Source organism: Anomaloglossus baeobatrachus, chromosome 5 (assembly GCF_048569485.1).
Source record: "Anomaloglossus baeobatrachus isolate aAnoBae1 chromosome 5, aAnoBae1.hap1, whole genome shotgun sequence".
Lineage (NCBI taxonomy): Eukaryota > Metazoa > Chordata > Amphibia > Anura > Aromobatidae > Anomaloglossus > Anomaloglossus baeobatrachus.
Genome location: NC_134357.1, coordinates 263,489,416 through 263,510,067, shown reverse-complemented (window position 1 = coordinate 263,510,067; position 20,652 = coordinate 263,489,416). Strand labels below are relative to the sequence as shown.

Sequence of the window (20,652 nt, the reverse complement as noted above, 5' to 3'; positions counted from 1 at the left end):
ATCTCCCACAAACTGCAGCAGCTCGAAGACTCCCTCCAGGATAACTCATTCTGGGAGACATGGAGCCATATCGGTACAAGTCCCAAGCAAAGTACCCTCCACATTCAAAATGGCAACATCTGGCACAGCTACTTCAAGGGCCTCTACAAGAATATCCCAGAAGACGACCTAACCCCAGAACAAGAGCATATAATGACTAAACTGAGGGACATGGAGGAGACAATCAAGGACTTTCAAAATCCTCTGGACATACCAATCAGTGTGCTGGAAATAAAAGACAGAATCAAACTGCTAAAATCTAAGAAGGCCGCGGGCAGTGACGGCATCCTGCCAGAGATGATCAAATACAGTTCCCCAGATATTCATGCAGCACTGGCTAAACTATTCACCCACGTCCTGAGTGCCGGCTACTTCCCTCAAAGCTGGAATCAAGGTCTCATAACGCCCCATCTACAAGGATGGAGACCGATATGACCCAGCAAACTACAGAGGGATCTGTGTCAACAGCATTCTGGGAAAACTGTTTAACAGCATCATTAATAAAAGGATTATCGCCTTCCTCACCCAGGGTGACGTCCTCAGCAGAAGCCAAGCTGGGTTCATGCCAAACCACCGCACCACGGACCACATTTACACCCTGCAAAGCCTCATCAAGACCCACGTCCACGACAAAAAACAGGGGAAAATATTTGCATGTTTCGTGGACTTCAAAAAGGCCTTTGACTCAGTGTGGCATCCAGGCCTGTTCCTGAAACTCCTGGAGAGCGGAATAGGTGGCAGGACCTACGACGTGATCAAGAGCTCATACACTGAGAACCGGTGCAGCGTGAAGGTGAACGGAAAGAGGACGGCTTTCTTCCGACAGGGCCGTGGGGTCAGACAGGGCTGCAGCCTGAGTCCAACTCTATTCAACATCTATATAAATGGACTAGCAACAGCTCTAGAGTCCTCCCCCACTCCAGGCCTCAGTCTGCATGACCGAGAGGTGAAGTTCCTGCTGTACGCAGATGACCTCCTGCTACTCTCCCCAACTGAAAGAGGCCTCCAAGATAGCCTGGCAGTACTGGAAACATTCAGCACCACATGGGCGCTTCCCATCAACCAAAAGAAGACCAAAGTCATGGTGTTTCAGAAGAGGAACCAGAACAAAATAAACACTCCCTCCTTCACATTAAATGGCTCCACGCTGGAGAACACCAGCAGCTACACCTACCTCGGTCTGGAGCTAAGCAATAACGGGAGCCTCAAGCAAGCAGCAGAAGCCCTGAAAGGAAAAGCATGCAGAACCTTCTATGCCATCAGAAGACAACTGTACCACCTCAAACCACCTGTGAGAGTCTGGCTCAAGATATTTGACAGCGTCATCACCCCTATACTGCTATATGGCAGCGAGGTATGGGGCCCAGTGACCTACCCAGACCACACAAAGTGGGATTCCAGCCCTACCGAAGTCTTCCACATGGAGTTCTGTAAATATCTCCTCCAAGTCCATCGCAGCACCTCAAACATAGCCTGTAGGGCAGAGCTGGGCCGATTCCCCTTATGGTTCACTATACACAAGAGGGCGCTATCACACCAGGCACACACACAGAACAGCAACCCCAGCTCCTACCATCATAAAGCCCTGCTGAGCCGGAACCCAGAGCAAGCCAGGAACCCCGGCAGCCAGTCCAGCCAAAGTCAGCAACACCCCCTGACAAAAGCCCAAATAAAAGAGATCTCAGAGAGCTGCAAGATGCAATACATAGAGGACTGGAAGAGTGAATTAGAGAACTCCCAGAAACTCACCATCTACCGGTCACTGCGGAGGGACTACACTCTGGCCCCATATCTGGAAAGGCTACGCCACCCCAAAGACAGGCAGACCCTGAGCCTGTACAGACTGAGTGCCCACAGCCTAGAGGTGGAAACAGGGCGGCACCGACAGACATACAAGCCGCGAGAGAACAGACTGTGCCAGCACTGCCAGCAGGGGGCTCTGGAGGACGAGACGCATTTCCTACTGCACTGTGACAAATACTCAGCAGTGAGGGGCTCCCACTTCCAGAAATTTACCACCCATAGCCCGGGCTTTCCATCCATGGATGAGGACATGAAACTCCGCTTCCTACTGGGGAAGAGGAATCAATGGTGGAGATCGCCGCCCAATATGTCACCACATGTCATAAGCTGAGGGGAACCTAAGACCCCTAAATGGACTGTCAGAGCCCAAATTGTGCCCCCCAACTCCCCATAACCCTGATCCCCTCCCACCACACTTACTGTATTTCTCTTGCTTTGGCAACACTAATTGTATTTTGGTCCTGCCAATAAAGCATATTTGAATTTGAATTTGAATTTGACTCTCTGATCACGCCAGGCTGGTTTCTGGGCATGCTGAGTAGACCAAACAGGATCCTTTCTATCAGCATACCACCGTTCACATGCGTTTGCGTGCGGTACAGTGAGGATCCAGTGACATGCAGTATTTGGACGCAGGTCAAAAACGCTACAAGTAGCATTTTTGAATCAAGGTAAAAAACTGCAAAACAACGGATCCAGTATGTGACGCATGCAAGCGCATCTTACCGCGATTCCATTGAAAATGCATTGAAATGATAACACTTTTGTCAAAGATCCAGTCAGATGCGTTTTGCGTTTTTATGACATCCGTCAAAAAAACACTGATGTGAAAGCAGCCTCACTTTCCTCTGAAGAGTCAGCACAACCGATTGCGGCCACAGACCGTGTTGGAGATCCTGTCAGCCTGGTGTGTGACACTGGGAGACTCAGGAAGATCTGTTAAGGCTGTGTGCACACTGTATTTTTATCATGTTTTCTAGTGCAGTTTGCTCACAAAACTGGAAGCAATGAGACGCCTTAAGGGATTGCTGCAGTCATTCCCAGCAAATCCTATGGATTTAAAAAATGCTGTGCACAAACTGAGTTTTTTTTATACCCACGGATTTACCCGCGGATTTTCCACTGCGGAATTAATGAGCATGTCACTTCTTTTCCGCAGGTAAAATAATAGTAAGATAATGGTAAAAATCAGCAGGGACCAAGTTGCGGAAAATCTGCGCCAAATCCGCGGTAAAACTGCATGTGGATTTCGTTCCGGTCTTGGTGTGTTTTTTTACTGCGGGTGCGGGATTCTTTAAGCGGGTCTGTTTTTCTCTTAAAGGGAACCGGTTACCCCCAATATGCGATCTGACATATTAGCAGATGCATATTTGCCCTAATAGCAGCTCCCTACCCATCCCTGTGCTGTAATATTGTGTAATATAAAAGTAATAAACGTTTTATTACTTTCATATTTCCTATATAAATTATAGAGCCGCTGGCCCCATGGGCGGCGCCTTGCCCTGTGGGCGTCTGCATACTTTCCGTGTTACCACGCCCCTGTGGGCGTGATACCATGGAGTCAATGGGCGACGTCCCTGTCGCTCATTCTATCCTGCGCACGTTTACACTTACTATTGCGGTAGGCTTCTCTTCCGGGTTCTTCTTGTCAGTTTCAGATGCGTATTGCGCATGCGCAGTGCGCATCTGGAGCCAGCGAGTGAACACCCGGAAAAGAAGCCTGCCCAATAGTAAGTATAAACGTGCGCAGGATAGAATGAGCGACGGAGACGTTGCCCATTGACTCCATGGTATCACGCCCACAGGGGCGTGGTGACACGGAAAGTATGCAGACACCCATAGGGCAAGGCACCACCCATGGGGCCAGCGGCTCTATAATTTATATAGGAAATATGAAAGTAATAAAACGTTAATTACTTTTATATTACACAATATTACAGCACAGGGATGGGTAGAGAGCTGCTATTAGGGCAAATATGCGTCTGCTAATATGTCAGATCGCATATTGGAGGTGAGAGGTTCCCTTTAAGACATACTCACTTTCTAGTGCGCACATAGCCTGTGTTTTTCTTTCCAGATTTGGTGAAGAAAATAATCTGCAGCATGTCAGTTCTTTCAACATTTTTGCCTGCGTTTTTCACCATTGAAAATAATGAAAAAGACATGCAAAAAAACCACATCGAAAGAGCGCCATATTGCTTATTTTTGCGCTGCATTTTTCCTGCCAGGAGGTGCAGAAATGGTGCAGAAATTTCTGCAACCAAATACTCAATGTGTGCACATAGCCTTAGGCTACTTTCACACATCAGTTTTCTGTATTCAGGTACAGTCCTTTTTTTTTCCGTATCCAACGTTTCCGGTTTTTTCGTGCAAACCGGACCCACCGGATCCGTTTTATTCCGGATCCGGCCAACCGGATCCGATTAAAAACGGATCCGGTGGGTCCGGTTTGCATCCGTTTTGCATCCGTTTGGTCCGGTTTTTGACGGATCCGGTTTTTAAACACTAAACAAACAATTAACGTGTTCCGTATTCTGATTGGCTATTGGGAAAATACGGTATATATACAGTATTTTGAAGCATATATGACAGAATGCAGACAGAGACAAGCAGAAGCCATGGATGTTATTCTTGAAAAGATCACAAAGATCACTGCTGATTTTACATTTGAGGCAAATCGCTTGGGTATCATCGTCAGAGAAAAGGAGCGACAGCGACATCGACGCTTTTGGATCCATCCCCTGACTGCCCAGAGACTGACACGTGGGGTGTTTTCAACCCTATACCTGGAGCTCCGTGGAAACCATGAAAAATTCACAAGCTATGTCCGGATGGCAGTGAATAATTTTGACGTCCTCCTTGGCCTTGTTGCGGACCACATACGTAAAACGGACACCTACTGCCGTTACTCTATAACACCCGAGGAGCGTTTGCTGGTTACGCTTAGGTAAGCTTTTTTTTTTAATTGTATCCTCCTGTTAAATTGACTTTTAACTGTAATGTGTTTGCTATTATTTTTTTTTAATTATTGTCTTTCCTTTACAGATTCCTTGCAACTGGAGAGTCACTTTCGTCCCTTCACTACCAGTTTCGACTAGGAATTTCCACCATCTCGGGAATCATTAGAGACACTTGCCGAGCCTTGTGGGATTGTCTACAGGAGGATTTCATACCACAGCCCACCAGGGACAGATGGCTGGCAATTGCCGAACAATACTACAACATTTGTCAGTTTCCAAATTGCCTTGGCTCAGTGGACGGCAAACATATAAGAATTGTGAAACCTGCAGCTTCGGGGTCTGAATACTACAACTATAAAAAGTATTTCTCAATTGTCCTAATGGCAATAACGGATGCGGACTACAAATTTATCTCAGTGGACATTGGCGCATATGGGAGATCAAATGACTCTCAGGTCTTTAAAATGTCCCCAATGGGGCGGCGAATCTATGGTAATACTTTTGATTTCCCTCCTGCAAGACCTCTTCCTGGCACATGTGAGCCCCCAATGCCCTTTGTTTTTGTGGCCGACGAAGCCTTTCAACTCTCACAACATCTATTAAAGCCATATGCAAGCCGTGGATTGACGCAAACACAAAAAATATATAATTACCGATTATCCAGAGCTAGAAGAATGGTGGAATGCTCCTTTGGGATACTAACCAGCAAATGGCGAGTGTTGTTAACAGCGATTAATTTAAACATTGAAACTGTTGATGAGTTAGTCAAAGCATGTGTGGTACTACACAATTTTGTTTTAACAAAGGAACCTTTGTCCTTGGATGACCAGAGTGTGGAATCCACCTCTTTGAGTGACTACACCAGTCCTGGATTTAGGGTACGCTCACACGAGCGTATAACTCGCATGAGTATCGGACCGCATCACTCGGTGTGGCCGCACACTCTCCGGACAGGAGCATGTCAGCCGCATAGAAATACATGCAGCTGAGCCGCTCCTGTCAGCAGAGAAGCTAGGCGCGCCGGGTGATGCGGTCCGATACTCATGCGAGTTATACGCTCGTGTGAGCGTACCCTTAGGAGTAGTGTTGCCTGTTCAACAATACGTGACAAATATGCTGACTATTTTGTGTCCCCAGAAGGTAGAGTAGATTGGCAAGATCAAATGGTATAAGATTTGTCTTTATGTTTTATAAGAAATAAAAATAGTTAAAAATAAATAAAAAAAATATCTTGTTAACCTTGGTAATTTTAATCTTTGTATATCTTTAAAAATTTGTAATTTTTACACCGTCAAATTATAACAGGTTATGTTTTTGTATTACCTTATTATTAACTGAACTTGCAAAATAATATTCCACCCCAAAAAAAACAAGAACAAATAAATACATTTCAACTAAAATGTTTTATTTTTTATTACATACATAAATAAATTATAAATTAGTATATCTTGGGCTTGGGGTGGAGATAGTACTGGAGGGGCTGTCAGATGGGAACACATGCACAGTGGGAGTATGGAGGGTGGAAAGTGGTGTTGGTGGTGGGGAAGTAACAGAACGTGAAGGTGTGGTTGAGAAACCAAGAGGGAAAACAGGAGATGGGATGGGATGTGTTAAGGATTGTGGGATTGAGTGGAGGGATTGGGAGACAGAAGAGGTGGCGGGTGAATTAGAGGCTTGTGTTGGGGTCATGATGGGTGTGGAAGGCGAGAGGTGGTAGTGGGTAGGAAGTGTAGGGGCAGATGTGGTTGGGAGCTGGTACTGGGCAGCAGGCTGGTACTGGGCAGCAGGGGGAGTAGGGACAATGGCTGGAGGGGGGGCAGGTGCTGGACGAGGGGTGGGTGGAGGTGGTTGGGAGGAAACCTGCGCCAGAGCCTGCTGTGTGGCTTGCATTACATGCATCTGCTGGTCAGGAGATAGCTTTTCCATGCGCTCGAGTATGGCTTGAAAAAAACAATGATTGGGTGATTTACTTGCATCTAAATGCAGCCTGTCCAGACGCGTGCACAATTCGTGTGTATTTTTATCCATAGAGGCCTTCATGAAGCTAAAACCAGAACTAGATTGTTCTGCTAATAATTTAGTGGCGTTCTGGAAGGCTGCATTTAGATGCAAGAACTCGGGCGCATAGCTCCTATCCTGACCCCTATGACGCTGACGCCCAGAACCCAAAGGTGTTCTACTGAGGGCAGCAGTATCAGAGGGGTGGGGTAGGGGAAAAGCTATCTCGTCACCAGCAGCTTCAGGTAATGAAGTCTCACCGGAAGCTCCAGCGCAGGTGGATGGGACAGATGTAGATGAAAGGGAAGGTTCAGATGGGTGGGGTCTGTGCCTGTGTTCCCCAGTGGCGGACTGTTCAGGGATCGCTCCTGACGGGTTCGATGCAGGCTCCCGAGTGCTGCAGACGGTGCTGTTAAAAAGAGGAAAAACAAAACAATAATTAATTTAATTGCTATACATTGGTACTGACTAAAAAAAAAAAGGTCAGACATAAACTATTATACTTTGTACATATTGTGGGGAATATTTACCTTCTGCACACCATAGTTGTCCGGAGGAACGACAACGCTCTAAAATAACGGTATTTCGATCTGCGTCCTCCGGATCCACTCGGGGCCTGCATCTCTTGATTCAACTCCTTTTTGAAGCGATCCCTGATAGACCGCCACCGCTTCTGAAGTTTGTCACCTGTAAGTGGAAAGCACAAAGTGGTTAGTATACAACACATTACATCCTGCAGCATAACCTACTGAACTGTGAATACTTACGCGCTTTCTTCTGGGCCCGAGAATTGAGCTCCTCCCAACCTTCTATCGCTGCGTGGCATACCTCGTCCCAGAGTCGACGGGTTACGATAGTATCAGCGTGGCGGCGGTCAGCCATGTTCCACAGCGGCTCCCTCTCTCTAACTTCATCGATGAGGAGGTCGATGTTGATACATCCAGCCTCCTCACCGTCAGAATCGGGAGCACGCTGTGATGCCTGTTCAAAGAAAGAAAAAAAATAAAAAAAAATATTAGACAGCAATTCACACAGACATGAAACAAAAAAAAAATGTTATTTTCTTACACTATGACCACCGCCACCTCGACGCCGACCCTGAGACGGTCTTGGAGGAGCTCTATCGTGAGCCCTAGAAGTGGAAGCCTTTAGTGAAGAAAAAAACAAACCATTATTTACTTTTATGTGTTTGGTGTGCTGTGGTAATCAATTCATGTATGAAACTTACACTCTGACCGCCCGCTCCGTGGATTTCTCCACCCCTTTCGTCCACTTCTGGCAGCACCTCCTGTGATGTTTCTGCAACCTGTGGAATTTTTTTTTTTTAAAAACTTTTTTTTTTCTTTAAAAAAAAAAAAACAAAAAAAAAAACAAAAATACCTCAGTTTGTGAACAGGAGGGAGGGCTACCAGAAGACGACATCGCTTGTTTTTTTTACAGGCCTCGCTTCAACAGCAACTGGCTGGACCACAAGAATAGCTGACCGCAACACTGCACCTGTAAAAAAAAAAAAAAAAAGTCTAAGTACATGTACGCAGCTCAGAACAGTGATCTGTGGACAGTACTGTGGACATTACCTCAGGAACACTGTACTCCCCCAACCGCACACAGGGACAGGACAGACCTCGATTCAACAGCAACTGGCTGGACCACAAGAATAGCTGACCGCAACACTGCACCTGTAAAAAAAAAAAAATATGTCTAAGTACATGTACGCAGCTCAGAACAGTGATCTGTGGACAGTACTGTGGACATTACCTCAGCCCAGGAACGCTGTACTCCACCCACCGCACACAGGGACAGGACAGACCTCGATTCAACAGCAACTGGCTGGACCACAAGAATAGCTGACCGCAACACTGCACCTGTAAAAAAAAAAAATATGTCTAAGTACATGTACGCAGCTCAGAACAGTGATCTGTGGACAGTACTGTGGACACTGGACTGGAGGACAGCAGAACTTGAAGGCAGGAACGAACGGCAGGAAGTGTGTAGAATGTGCAGAAGGCTTTTATATGTTTTGTGATGAAAAAAAAAAAAAAAAATTGCGCATGCTCTGTTTACCAAACCGGATGCGGTGGCCGCATCCGGTTTAAACCGCATCGCGCCGGATACGGCATGCATAGACAATCATTGTAGACAATGCCGCATTGTGCCGGATCCGGCACAATGCGGTTTTTTTAAGGGGCAAAAAAACGTTACATGGAACGTTCTATCCGGCCGCCGCATTTATTTATTTTGCCGCATCCGGAAAAAAACGGATGCACCGCAAAGCCATCAGGTACAATCCGGTTACAATGCAAGACTATGGGGATAAACCGGATGCGATACCGGATCCGGTTTACCCTTTTTTTTCCGGATTGTACCTGATGGGAAAAAACTGATGTGTGAAAGTAGCCTTAGAGCTGCACATGAGATCTGGGCAGGGTGAGGGGCAAAGCTACAGCTGAGCTCTGCTACCTTGGTTTCTCCTTGTGTGAGCAGGGGGAATGTTCAGGGCAGAGTGAGGGGGGCTACGGTTAAAGCCCTGCTCCATGGGTCCCTGGCTGTCAGAGCAGAGGGAACACTGGGGCTCAGCCTGTCAGGAGGGCGGATACGCCTTTCACCGGCCTCCTGGTTGTGTCTGAGGGATAGGGGCTGAAGGAGGGGGGAACTGAGACCTGCAAACAAGGAGCCAGCCCTCACCTTCATGCTGTGCGGCATGTGAATTAGCAACAGGAAATGTTTCTAGATCCAATAGGCAGAAAAGAGTAATTACAACAGGGAAGGGGCATAACAAAGGAGAGGCAGCCCAGTCGTGGCAATCTTGTTAACCCCTTCGGTGCCCTCCAACTCTGCTGCATGACCCACAGATCTAGTTGAGCTCCTGTCTGTACGGACACAGCTCTGCTGCATGCACAGATCCAGTCCGGCTCCTGTCGATACAGACACAGCTCTACTGCACGACCCACAGATCCAGTCCGGCTCCTGTCGATACAGACACGGCTCTACTGCATGACCCACAGATCCAGTCCGGCTCCTGTCGATACAGACACAGCTCTACTGCATGACCCACAGATCCAGTCCGGCTCCTGTCGATACAGACACAGCTCTACTGCACGACCCACAGATCCAGTCCGACTCCTGTCGATACAGACACAGCTCTACTGCACGACCCACAGATCCAGTCCGACTCCTGTCGATACAGACACAGCTCTACTGCACGACCCACAGATCCAGTCCGACTCCTGTCGATACAGACACAGCTCTACTGCATGACCCACAGATCCAGTCCACCTCCTGTCGGTACAGACACAGCTCTACTGCATGACCCACAGATCCAGTCCGGCTCCTGTCGGTACAGACACAGCTCTACTGCACGACCCACAGATCCAGTCCGGCTCCTGTCGGTACAGACACAGCTCTACTGCATGACCCACAGATCCAGTCCACCTCCTGTCGGTACAGACACAGCTCTACTGCACGACCCACAGATCCAGTCCGGCTCCTGTCGGTACAGACACAGCTCTACTGCACGACCCACAGATCCAGTCCGGCTCCTGTCGATACAGACACAGCTCTACTGCACGACCCACAGATCCAGTCCGGCTCCTGTCGGTACAGACACAGCTCTACTGCACGACCCACAGATCCAGTCCGGCTCCTGTCGATACAGACACAGCTCTACTGCACGACCCACAGATCCAGTCCGGCTCCTGTCGATACAGACACAGCTCTACTGCACGACCCACAGATCCAGTCCGGCTCCTGTTGATACAGACACAGCTCTACTGCATGACCCACAGATCCAGTCCGGCTCCTGTCGGTACAGACACAGCTCTACTGCATGACCCACAGATCCAGTCCACCTCCTGTCGGTACAGACACAGCTCTACTGCATGACCCACAGATCCAGTCCGGCTCCTGTCGGTACAGACACAGCTCTACTGCATGACCCACAGATCCAGTCCGGCTCCTGTCGGTACAGACACAGCTCTACTGCACGACCCACAGATCCAGTCCAGCTCCTGTCGATACAGACACAGCTCTACTGCAGGACCCACAGATCCAGTCCACCTCCTGTCGGTACAGTCACAGCTCTACTGCATGACCCACAGATCCAGTCCACCTCCTGTCGGTACAGACACAGCTCTACTGCATGACCCACAGATCCAGTCCGGCTCCTGTCGGTACAGACACAGCTCTACTGCACGACCCACAGATCCAGTCCAGCTCCTGTCGGTACAGACACAGCTCTACTGCACGACCCACAGATCCAGTCCGGCTCCTGTCGGTACAGACACAGCTCTACTGCATGACCCACAGATCCAGTCCGGCTCCTGTCGGTACAGACACAGCTCTACTGCATGACCCACAGATACAGTCCGGCTCCTGTCGATACAGACACAACTCTACTGCATGACCCACAGATCCAGTCCAGCTCCTGTCGGTACAGACACAGCTCTACTGCATGACCCACAGATCCAGTCCGGCTCCTGTCGGTACAGACACAGCTCTACTGCATGACCCACAGATCCAGTCCGGCTCCTGTCGATACAGACACAGCTCTACTGCACGACCCACAGATCCAGTCCGGCTCCTGTCGCTACAGACACAGCTCTACTGCATGACCCACAGATGCAGTCCGGCTCCTGTCGGTACAGACACAGCTCTACTGCACGACCCACAGATCCAGTCCGGCTCCTGTCGATACAGACACAGCTCTACTGCACGACCCACAGATCCAGTCCGGCTCCTGTCGCTACAGACACAGCTCTACTGCATGACCCACAGATCCAGTCCGGCTCCTGTCGGTACAGACACAGCTCCGCTCTACAGATTAAGACCAGCTCTTGACAGCATACACATAGCTTTGCTGCATGCACATCACACACAGCTCCACTACACACACTCACGGAGGCGGTATATTCCTAAAGAACAAAGAGCTGTGTTTATCAGAGCAGCTCCATGGCCCCCTGTACATACACTATGCCTCTGACTGCACACAGACACAACTCTGCCACATGAAAGCACTGAGCATGCCAGAGTCTGATCCAGCTTTACCCACCCAAGTGACCGATCACATGACCTGACATCATCATATGTCATCCCCTGTTATTGTCTATGGGGCCATGATGCTGGGGGAGTGGTGGCCATTTTCTTGTGGCTCATAGTATGTCCATAGGAGGCTCCCAGAATCCACCGTGCTTCCTGCTATCCACATCCAGTTTGAGGGGAGATATTTTTTGTTGTTGTGGAGAATCCTTTTTTTTCAGGATACAAGGTAAGAAACAAGAATGAGAGGGGCACATTTTTATCATATGGATGCCTAGAGGGTGCAGGACATTGTGAAGAAGTGGCTCATTGACAGCCAGAAGTTAAAGGTCTGACAGAATGAATTACAGGTTGGAGGTCTCCTATACAGAGATATATCTGGGAGACTGATGGCCCCAAATCCCCAGCTTTTGCATATTAGAGCCCACTCCCTGGTGACTTAGATCCCTGACCAGTAACTGGCCCTTGACTAATCACTGATGACCCAGATAATGATCGTACTAGGGCATCTGAACACTGAAAAGGTTTACAAAGGGTTTTACAGTTTTCATAAAACCTCTGTGGGCTGAAAAATAAAATACTTGTTTCATGGAGGTTTAGCACCTACAGTATCTTAAGGGATTATGAGAAATGTCCTCTAGGGTTTTGTCATCTTTAGGGGTTAATTATATTGCACAAGTGACCATACGGGATAGTTTTTGGCTACATCTTTGGCCTCTTTCACACATCCGTGTCTCCGGTACGTGTTTGGTCCGTTTCCTCACGTACCGGAGACGCGGGCATATGTAGACCCATTAAAATAAATGGGTCTGCGCTCACGTGTGTGTTCTGCCATGGATCGTGTGTCCATGTGGAGCATACATGTCTTGTTTTCTCCGGCATCATGGGTGTCACACGTAACGCAAACGGACCACACGGAGGTGTTCCGTGTGACACACACCAGAGAAAACACATGTGTCTGTGAAAAAAATAACAAAACTTTACTCACCTTCTCCAGCCCTGCTGTCTCTGCCGTTGCTGTCACTTGCTTCCGACCGCCACTCATTATGGTCATTGCATTTTCACTTCACTGCAGGCGGGAAGCAGCAGCAGCGGGGAGTCGGCAGGACCGGAGACCGAATATCAGCACCACGGACAGGTACGCCAGAGACAGGTGAGCAGAACGTTCCCGTTCTCCATGTGTTATCACGGATAACACACGGAGAACACACGTGTGCCATAAAAACGGCACACGGAGGACAATACGCACCTTTGACATGTCCGTGAAAAGCGTGCGTGATTTTCACCGACGTGTGAAAGAGGCCTCTGGTGGTCTAAGTGTCACATTCATGGTGTTATCCCTGGTGAATTAGGTGTTTAGCCCCCTCATCCCTGGTGTCCACCAATAAGGCTATGTGCGCACGTTGCGTACAGTTCACTGCAGAAATTTCTGCAGCAATCTGAAGAGCACATGTGCGCTTTAAATCGCTACAGAAATGTCCGTAGTGAAGCCGATTCCATGCGCTCTGCCTGCAGCTCCTGCCATAGACAGAGCAGGAGCTGCCGGCAAAGCGCACGGAAGAAGTGACATGTCACTTCTTTTTACGCAGCGCTTCGGCAGTAGCCGAAGCGCTGCGCTCTAAAACGCCACGTGCGCACGGCCCCTGCACAATCTCCATAGACTGTGCAGGGGACGCAGGACGCATGCAGTTACGCTGCGCTACAAAGCGCAGCGTAACTGCATGTATTTACGCAACGTGCGCACATAGCCTAAGTCTCCTCCAAGCATATATCGATGGAAGTGACACAGAGATCAGTGAGTTGGTGATTATCAGTACTGGGACAGAGGGTGTTCATTAGTTGTCAGAGGCCTTCCTTATAATCACTAAGTCAATAATAAACATCTCAGCCCAGCAATGTATGTCCCAATTTCTACAAATACAATATAGTGAATGATTCCCCCAGAACAAAGCATGCTGGGAGATGTAGTTGTTACTTCACGTGAAGAACAGTGCAGTGAGCAGATCTACGTGGAGAAATATTCATTTTGGGCCCTATTGTCTATGGAGGTTGCCAGTCTCCTTTGCCATATATGGCTAGGTTCACATTTCCGTTGATTTGCATCAGTCACATGCGTTGCTTGACGCTTGTGACTGATGCGTTGTACAACAGGTGACAAGAATTGGAATTCATTGTTACGAGAAAGCGGATTCCGTTGTAAAACGAGTGATCGTTCACAATAGCCAGCCGCCGGCTTTTGAGAGCGATCAGCTGATCTCTCGGCCGCCGGCATTTGAGAGTGCAGTCGCTCTCAGAAGCTGGTGGCCAGGAGATCAGCTGATCTCTCTCATAAGCCGGTCGCTGGCTTTTGAGAGCGATCAGCTGATCGACCGGCTTATGAGAGCGATCAGCTGATCTCCCAGCCGCCGGCTTTTGAGAGCGACTGATCGCTCTCAAAAGCCAGCGGCCAGGGGATCAGCTGATTGCTCTCATAAGCCGGCCACCGGCTTTTGAGAGCGATCAGCTGATTGCCCGGCGGCCGGCTTCTGTGAGCGATCAGCTGATCTCCTCAAAAGCCGGTGGCCGGGAGATCAGCTGATCGTTCGGCCACCAAGAGCATGCGCAGCGAAATCAAAAGGTTTCCGCTGCTCAAAAAATGTTGCATGCTGCGTACCTGCCGCCCGACGGTCAGTCGTTCCACGACTGATCAGTCGGGCGGCAGATGCAACGCAAGGACATCAGTCGCAATCCACCGCTCATGCAAGTCATGGAAAACAACGGAATCCGCCAAACGGATTGCGTTGTTTATCAAAGCGGCGGATTGTGACTGATCATAAACAATGGAAATGTGAACCTAGGCTAACAAGACACCAGTGTTATAAACCAGGGTTATAAATAGTCTATAGGGGGAGGCTGATATAGAATTTGTGTTGGGTGTAGAAACTTCAAGTTACACCTCTGACACCTGGTTAATTTTCTAATACAGTGTCACCAAGCACAAATCATGGATGAATTTGAGGACGATATGACTGATAAGATACTGCACCTCACCCTAGAAATGATCTACTTGCTGACAGGCGAGGTGAGGAATTCTGGGAATTCTAATTTTACCTTTTACCTAACATGACATACCTATGTAGTAATAATTGGTCTCTTCATATCCAGGACTGCACTGTAGTTAAGAAGACATCTGGTGAGTGCGTGACCCCCGTAAAAAGGAGGACCAGGAGCCCCAAAAAGGAGACATCATCTGATTCGCCACTACATAAGAAAAGCAATGAGCAGAAGATCCTAGACCTCACCAAAAAGATCATTGAGCTGGTAACTGGAGAGGTGAGCTCTACTGGGACATTATACAGTAACACAAGGTTTGTGTCTGTATGTTGGTTGTTGACTGTATCATTGTGTGTCAGGTTCCTATAAGATGTCAAGATTTCACTGTCCATTTCTCCATGAAGGAGTGGGAGTATGTAGAAGGACACAGGGATGTGTACAAGGATGTAATTTTGGAGAACCACCAGCCTCCAACATCACTGGGTAAGAGGAAATCAGTCTCTGTTTTAGAGAGCTGGATTAAATAATATACATTGGGTGTTATAGTGTGGTCTATAGAGGAATAATGGAGTTCTTCATCTCTTGCTCCCAGAAAAGAGTACACCTATCTCAGATGGAGCAAAACAAGCTACAGGCTGCTGCAAGGATGTTTTATTTTCATTTTCTTTATAGATAAAGAAATATAACATATATATTTTTTTTATAGATATTTCTGGGAATAAAAAGTCTCCTATAAGACCTCATGACTTGACCTCCTCTTCAGAGTCCATAAAGAAGCAGTTCAGATCATTTAAACCAGACCAAAAGACTAAAACTATACAACCTGAAAAAGAACCTGAAGAAGAACAGACTTCTGATTCTGATCATATACAATTGAGTGGTGAAGGACATCCTAATGCCAATTTTATATTCAATGATGATGCACAACTATATCCACCTTCTCTTATGAAAAAAAAATCAGTTTCAAGTTTCATAGATACAAGCCTTCATATACCTACACATGATACACAAACCCTTTCTAGTATGGAGGAATCCAATTCAAGTCAAGAAGGAAGCCTCACAGACGTCCTTCTTCGTACCTCTGGTTATCCATCTATCTATATCAAGGAAGAATCGTCATGGGATGAAGAAAATCTTATTTACATACCTACAGATGATGTAGAGTATCCATCTAGTCATATGAAGGAGGAACTAGTCTCATGGGAAGAAGGAGAGCACTTCAACAATGGATTATATGCTCCCACAGACATAACACAACCCTATTTATCTACCCGTATAAGTATGGAATCAGTCTCTTTCGACGAGTTAGCCTATAACATAGGGTACAGCCAGTTTCCCAAATATCAAAAAGCTCCAATGGGTCAGAAACTGTATGCATGTACTGAATGTGATGAGTATTTCCTAAGTAGTTCTCAGCTATTTATCCATCAGAGATTACACTCCAGACAGAAGTCCTACAGCTTTGCTGAAGAGGACGACATAGTCCATCAGGAAAAAATTCACTACAATGAGCGACCCTTCCAGTGCTCCGAATGTGGCAAACAATTTCTTGAAAAAGGAAAGCTAGCCCGTCATGTAAAATCTCATACGGGGGAGAAGCCATATGCATGTTCACAATGTGATAAAAGATTCCTTGAGAATTGGAAGTTAATCCGGCACCAAAAAACACATATGGGAGAGAAGGCGTACAGCTGTTTTGAATGTGGAAAACAATTCTCTGAAAAGGTTAAATTAATCAACCATCAAAGGATTCACTCAGGACAGAACAATTTTATCTGCTCAGAGTGTGGAATAGAGTTTATGGATAGGTCATCACTTCTGGTCCATCTTATGAAGCACACTGGAGGGAAACCTTTTCAGTGTTTGGAGTGTGGAAAACTTTTTGGTTCTAAGTCCTCACTCTCTCAACACAAGATGATCCATTCTAGAGAACATCACTACCTTAGCTCTGAATATAGTGAGCAACCTAATGATTTCCCAGAATGTTCTGAGACCAGGAAAAATGAAATGAGAGATAAAATCCACGAGTGTTCGGAATGCAGAAAGTGTTTTTCAAGCAATTCTTTACTCATCATACATCAGCGATCTCATACAGGGGAGAAACCTTTCAGATGTTCAGAATGTGGGAGATGTTTTGCCATCAATGCTCAACTGGTGAAGCATCTAAGGACTCATACTGGTGAGAAGCCATTTGAATGTTCTGAATGTGGAAAAGGTTTATCATCAAATGCGGAGCTTGTTGCTCACTGGAGAATTCACACAGGAGAGAGACCTTATAAATGCAGCGAATGCGGAAAATGTTTTGGTATGAAGTCATCACTGACAGAACATGTCAGAATCCACACAGGAGAAAAACCCTATCTATGTTCTGAATGTGGAAAGTGTTTTGCAGGAAAATCAACACTGCTTAAACACAAGAAGATCCACAAAGAAGTGAAGGAACATGTTTGTTCCCTTTGTGGGTTGTGTTTCATGGATAAGTTCTCATTTGCCACACATAAGAGAACTCACCAGATTATGGACAAGGAGATCAAGCTTTACATATGTTCCGAATGTGGAAAATGTCTAAGACACAAGTCTTCCCTTGTTATACACCAACGCAGTCACACAGGAGAGAAGCCATTTTCTTGTCTAGAATGTGGCAAATGTTTTATAAGTCAGTCGAAAAGAGCGGCCCATCGGAGAATTCACACTGGAGAAAAACCTTATGAATGCTCTTTGTGCAGAAAGCGGTTTAGACTTTCTTCACATCTCAGTAGACATAACAAAATCCATGCACAGAAAAAATAATTTGTGTTAGGCTATGTTCACACAACGTCTTTAAAACTCGGGCAAACCCAACACGTTTTTCAAGCAGAAAATGCTTTAGGAAACGCTAGAGGTTTTTTTTTTATATTTCTTGGAGGATGTTCCCATGGTTTTTGTGAAGTCTTTTGTTACTGTTGTTTTCCATTAGTTTTTTTTTTCAGATTATTGTATAATGAAGAAAGGGTTTTTTTTTAAGCAAAAACTATAGCAAAACGCTCCATAAAGTGTCTGGGTGTTTTTTTTAGTTTTTCCCATTCACATGTATTGTACAGTTCAGAGCCTCTGCTTAGCGGAAAATGCCAGAAGAATAAAAAGGTCACTTCTTTTAACCGCTTGGCATTTTTAGAAACTTAAATTGGTTAAAAGACATTAAAAAGCCTGAACATATGAACTGCAAGTCGTTTTTACATATAATTGTTAATGTTCATTCTTTTGAACATTTTTGGATAGTTTTTTCAGGTAGTGTTCGCCTGAAAAAGACGTCGTGTGCACATAACCTTAGATGTAAATCACTTATGTTTTCATGTCCGAGTCAACATCTAGAAGAAAAGCCATCTAAGCTGAACCTAAATGATCTTTCTTTTGGATGTTCACCATGACATCTTGGAAGTCCATCTTATTAATGGTCCATTATAGAGAAACTGCCACTTAGTTCAGGCTGTTACTAGGATAGAAGCTGAAATAGTGATAGAAGAGAACTGCCTGTAGTATTTTGTGTAGCACTGATGAGTGGGGCAAAGAACTTGAAATGTTGACTAAACCTACGAGGAATCGCCTAACAATTAGCAAAAGCAGGATGTTTTGTTTGTGTCTTTCTTCACTTGTTTTTGCTTCTGCATGGTGAAGATCACACAAAGGAGTGCAGAAAATCCAATTATTGTTTTTTTGTTGTACTGTAAGATTGACTGCTCATCAGAAATTGACTGTATATATAACAATTATCTGAGATAAGCCCATTTCATCGTCATGCAGGATTGGCTTGTAGGTACAGCATGATGACACCTTATTAATACTAATAACTACTAAAATAACGTTTCTGTAGCTACATAGTAATAACAATAAAATACTGTGCCATCTATTCCTCTTGCACTGTCTATGACTCCCACACTGGCAGAATTGTTATTTAATGGGAAATGCAAATTTTTGTGAAAACACCAAAGTAGTGATTGATCGTTTCTCCCTCAAAGGCGACACGTTAGTGAAATTTTTGTTCAGTCAGTGGCCCCCTACCCAACTAGACATAAGTATCTTTCATGTATTTTCCGTACAGTAAAATATCTTTCTACCATTATAGTCAGTAGATAGAAAATCAGTGGTTGGCACCGTTAATTTCTAGCGGTGGTGACGAGCGAGTGTAATCGTTACTATTCGTTACTCGCACGGATAGTACGGTATTCAGGTTACTCATTACATTGCGCATTTTTGTATACTCACCTCGCGATATTCGTATGTCCCGTCCAGTAGGTTTGGCGCCTGATTTGCAGCCACTAAACATGCTGGGCTTCTTAACCAGAGTAATGCGGCAACCATCTTGGTTGTGGCATTACTGTGATTGGCTGGCCGGGCTTCATACTTATTGATCACTGGCGCTGGCGTGGGGGGAGAAAGAAATGCATGCAGGCAGTCTTCAGGCTCTCCCCATTCAGTTTCATCACTTTCCCATCCCCAGACCTCTTTCTTGGGTCCAGCTGAAAATTACTCTCATTTCCCATTGACTTGCATTGTACTCGCTATTTGGAATGAATATGCTAGTATTACAAAGTATTTGCTATGAGTATAGCGATAAATATTTCGGTACTCGCTCATTACTAGCTAACAATAAAGCTTATGTCAAATAGCAAGCTTTCCAGATTATACATTTGCCTCAGATATAGTTATACACTACAACACAGGAATATTGCAGTGATGATGTGAAGCAGAACTGGCCATATGGAAAGAGGAGAACACGGTTGGAGCAGTGAATATAGGAGCTGGTCATAAGTAAGGAGTGTCAAAGTTGTGTTAAAAGAGAAAAGATCAGCTCACCATCGACTAGCTTGTTTGGGAGGAATCACAGCAAATGCCGAGAGCCGTCCAGGAAGCAATAGTAAAAGCAAGGAAAGATGTTCCAGCAAAGACAGCAGGTAATGAAGCAAAATCCACTTTAAAGTCCATTAAAAATATGCATAGGTAAACCGCTGTACCAATCTTGGACGTACCAATCTTGGACGTACCTACGCATTTCGGCATTAAGCCTTAAGGCCACTTCACACATAACGAGATCGTAAACGAGATCGTTACTACGTCACAGTTTCTGTGACGCAAGAACGACTTCAATTGCGATCTCGTCACGTTTGACACGTACCAACGATTCACCCCCTGCTGCGAAATCGCTGATCGATGCCGAACAGCTTGGGCCATTTCTGGCTCGTTGGAGTCCTGCTGGGCTGCATGAATCTGTATGTTTGACACCCTATTAACGATTTCGTTGACGACCTAGATGAGATGCACGAAGGCGTGTTGTTGCGTCCCCGTTTCCGCGCCCCTCTCTGCACCGATTGGTTAGCTCCAGGTGCAGGTGCGGCTTCGATCCGAAAAACACACCAACAAAGCGACCGGGTACAATGGACGAAGGAATCAGGGTGGAGACGCAGGTTCTATCTCAAAGCAAAGCGCAAAAGAAGTGACAAAGGGTGACGCGATCCAAAATTTAACCGCTAGATACGCCCCCTGCATGCCCAATCAGAACGCAGTATTGGCCGCCAATGAAAGCGGAGGGGGGTATGGAAAAGGCGACGCAAATGCACGCCTACGTGACTCACTGCATTTTACTATGCCCCTAATGGGATTGGAATCGTTAACATAGTTGCTGTGTGACAGGGTCCCAGCGATTTGAAAGATCGTTATACGGGACGCATGCTCGTTCATAAACTCGTTATGTGTGACACCCAACATGCGATTTCAACAACGACTCATAAACGATCCAGAAAGTGTGACG

General features: G+C 46.4%; 2 protein-coding genes across 6 annotated transcripts; one reads left to right on the top strand and one right to left on the bottom strand.

Moving 5' to 3' along the window:
- Window positions 1–6,220: 6,220 nt before the first annotated feature.
- LOC142311201 (uncharacterized) lies at window positions 6,221–11,931 on the bottom strand. Of its 3 annotated transcripts, XM_075349398.1 has the most exons (10): window positions 11,766–11,800; window positions 9,486–9,527; window positions 8,559–8,665; window positions 8,378–8,479; window positions 8,181–8,297; window positions 8,029–8,106; window positions 7,869–7,946; window positions 7,568–7,781; window positions 7,331–7,487; window positions 6,221–7,209 (listed from the first exon to the last, which is right to left on the bottom strand). In XM_075349398.1, the coding sequence occupies exons 5-10, from the start codon at window positions 8,220–8,222 to the stop codon at window positions 6,234–6,236; spliced, it is 1,545 nt and encodes a 514-aa protein (XP_075205513.1). In that variant the 5' UTR covers window positions 8,223–8,297; window positions 8,378–8,479; window positions 8,559–8,665; window positions 9,486–9,527; window positions 11,766–11,800; the 3' UTR covers window positions 6,221–6,233. The 3 variants fall into 3 exon arrangements, with proteins under 3 accessions (XP_075205513.1, XP_075205514.1, XP_075205512.1); XM_075349399.1 differs by lacking the exons at window positions 9,486–9,527; window positions 11,766–11,800 and adding an exon at window positions 11,848–11,931; XM_075349397.1 differs by lacking the exon at window positions 11,766–11,800 and having other exon boundaries at window positions 9,486–10,448.
- Window positions 9,821–18,745, top strand: LOC142311189 (uncharacterized). Of its 3 annotated transcripts, none has more exons than XM_075349381.1 (6): window positions 9,821–12,063; window positions 12,910–12,972; window positions 14,800–14,895; window positions 14,979–15,146; window positions 15,227–15,350; window positions 15,574–18,745. In XM_075349381.1, exons 3-6 carry the CDS (start codon window positions 14,818–14,820, stop codon window positions 17,655–17,657), a joined length of 2,454 nt encoding a protein of 817 aa, XP_075205496.1. In that variant the 5' UTR covers window positions 9,821–12,063; window positions 12,910–12,972; window positions 14,800–14,817; the 3' UTR covers window positions 17,658–18,745. The 3 variants fall into 3 exon arrangements, with proteins under 3 accessions (XP_075205496.1, XP_075205495.1, XP_075205494.1); XM_075349380.1 differs by having other exon boundaries at window positions 12,910–12,987; XM_075349379.1 differs by lacking the exon at window positions 12,910–12,972 and having other exon boundaries at window positions 9,822–12,063.
- Window positions 18,746–20,652: the final 1,907 nt, after the last annotated feature.

What these genes read in the sequence shown, in the direction of transcription:
- LOC142311201 (XM_075349399.1), bottom strand. Translation starts at nt 8,222, where the DNA reads ATGTCGTCTTCTGGTAGCCCTCCCTCCTGTTCACAAACTGAG. An exon ending in CCTCCTGTTCACAAACTGAG is followed by an intron (nt 8,107 to 8,180) that starts GTATTTTTGTTT and finishes AAAATTCCACAG; the next exon opens with GTTGCAGAAACATCACAGGA. An exon ending in TCGGGCCCAGAAGAAAGCGC is followed by an intron (nt 7,488 to 7,567) that starts GTAAGTATTCAC and finishes TTCCACTTACAG; the next exon opens with GTGACAAACTTCAGAAGCGG.
- LOC142311189 (XM_075349381.1), top strand. Translation starts at nt 14,818, where the DNA reads ATGGATGAATTTGAGGACGATATGACTGATAAGATACTGCACCTCACC. An exon ending in TCTACTTGCTGACAGGCGAG is followed by an intron (nt 14,896 to 14,978) that starts GTGAGGAATTCT and finishes CTTCATATCCAG; the next exon opens with GACTGCACTGTAGTTAAGAA. An exon ending in CCAGCCTCCAACATCACTGG is followed by an intron (nt 15,351 to 15,573) that starts GTAAGAGGAAAT and finishes TTTTTTTTATAG; the next exon opens with ATATTTCTGGGAATAAAAAG.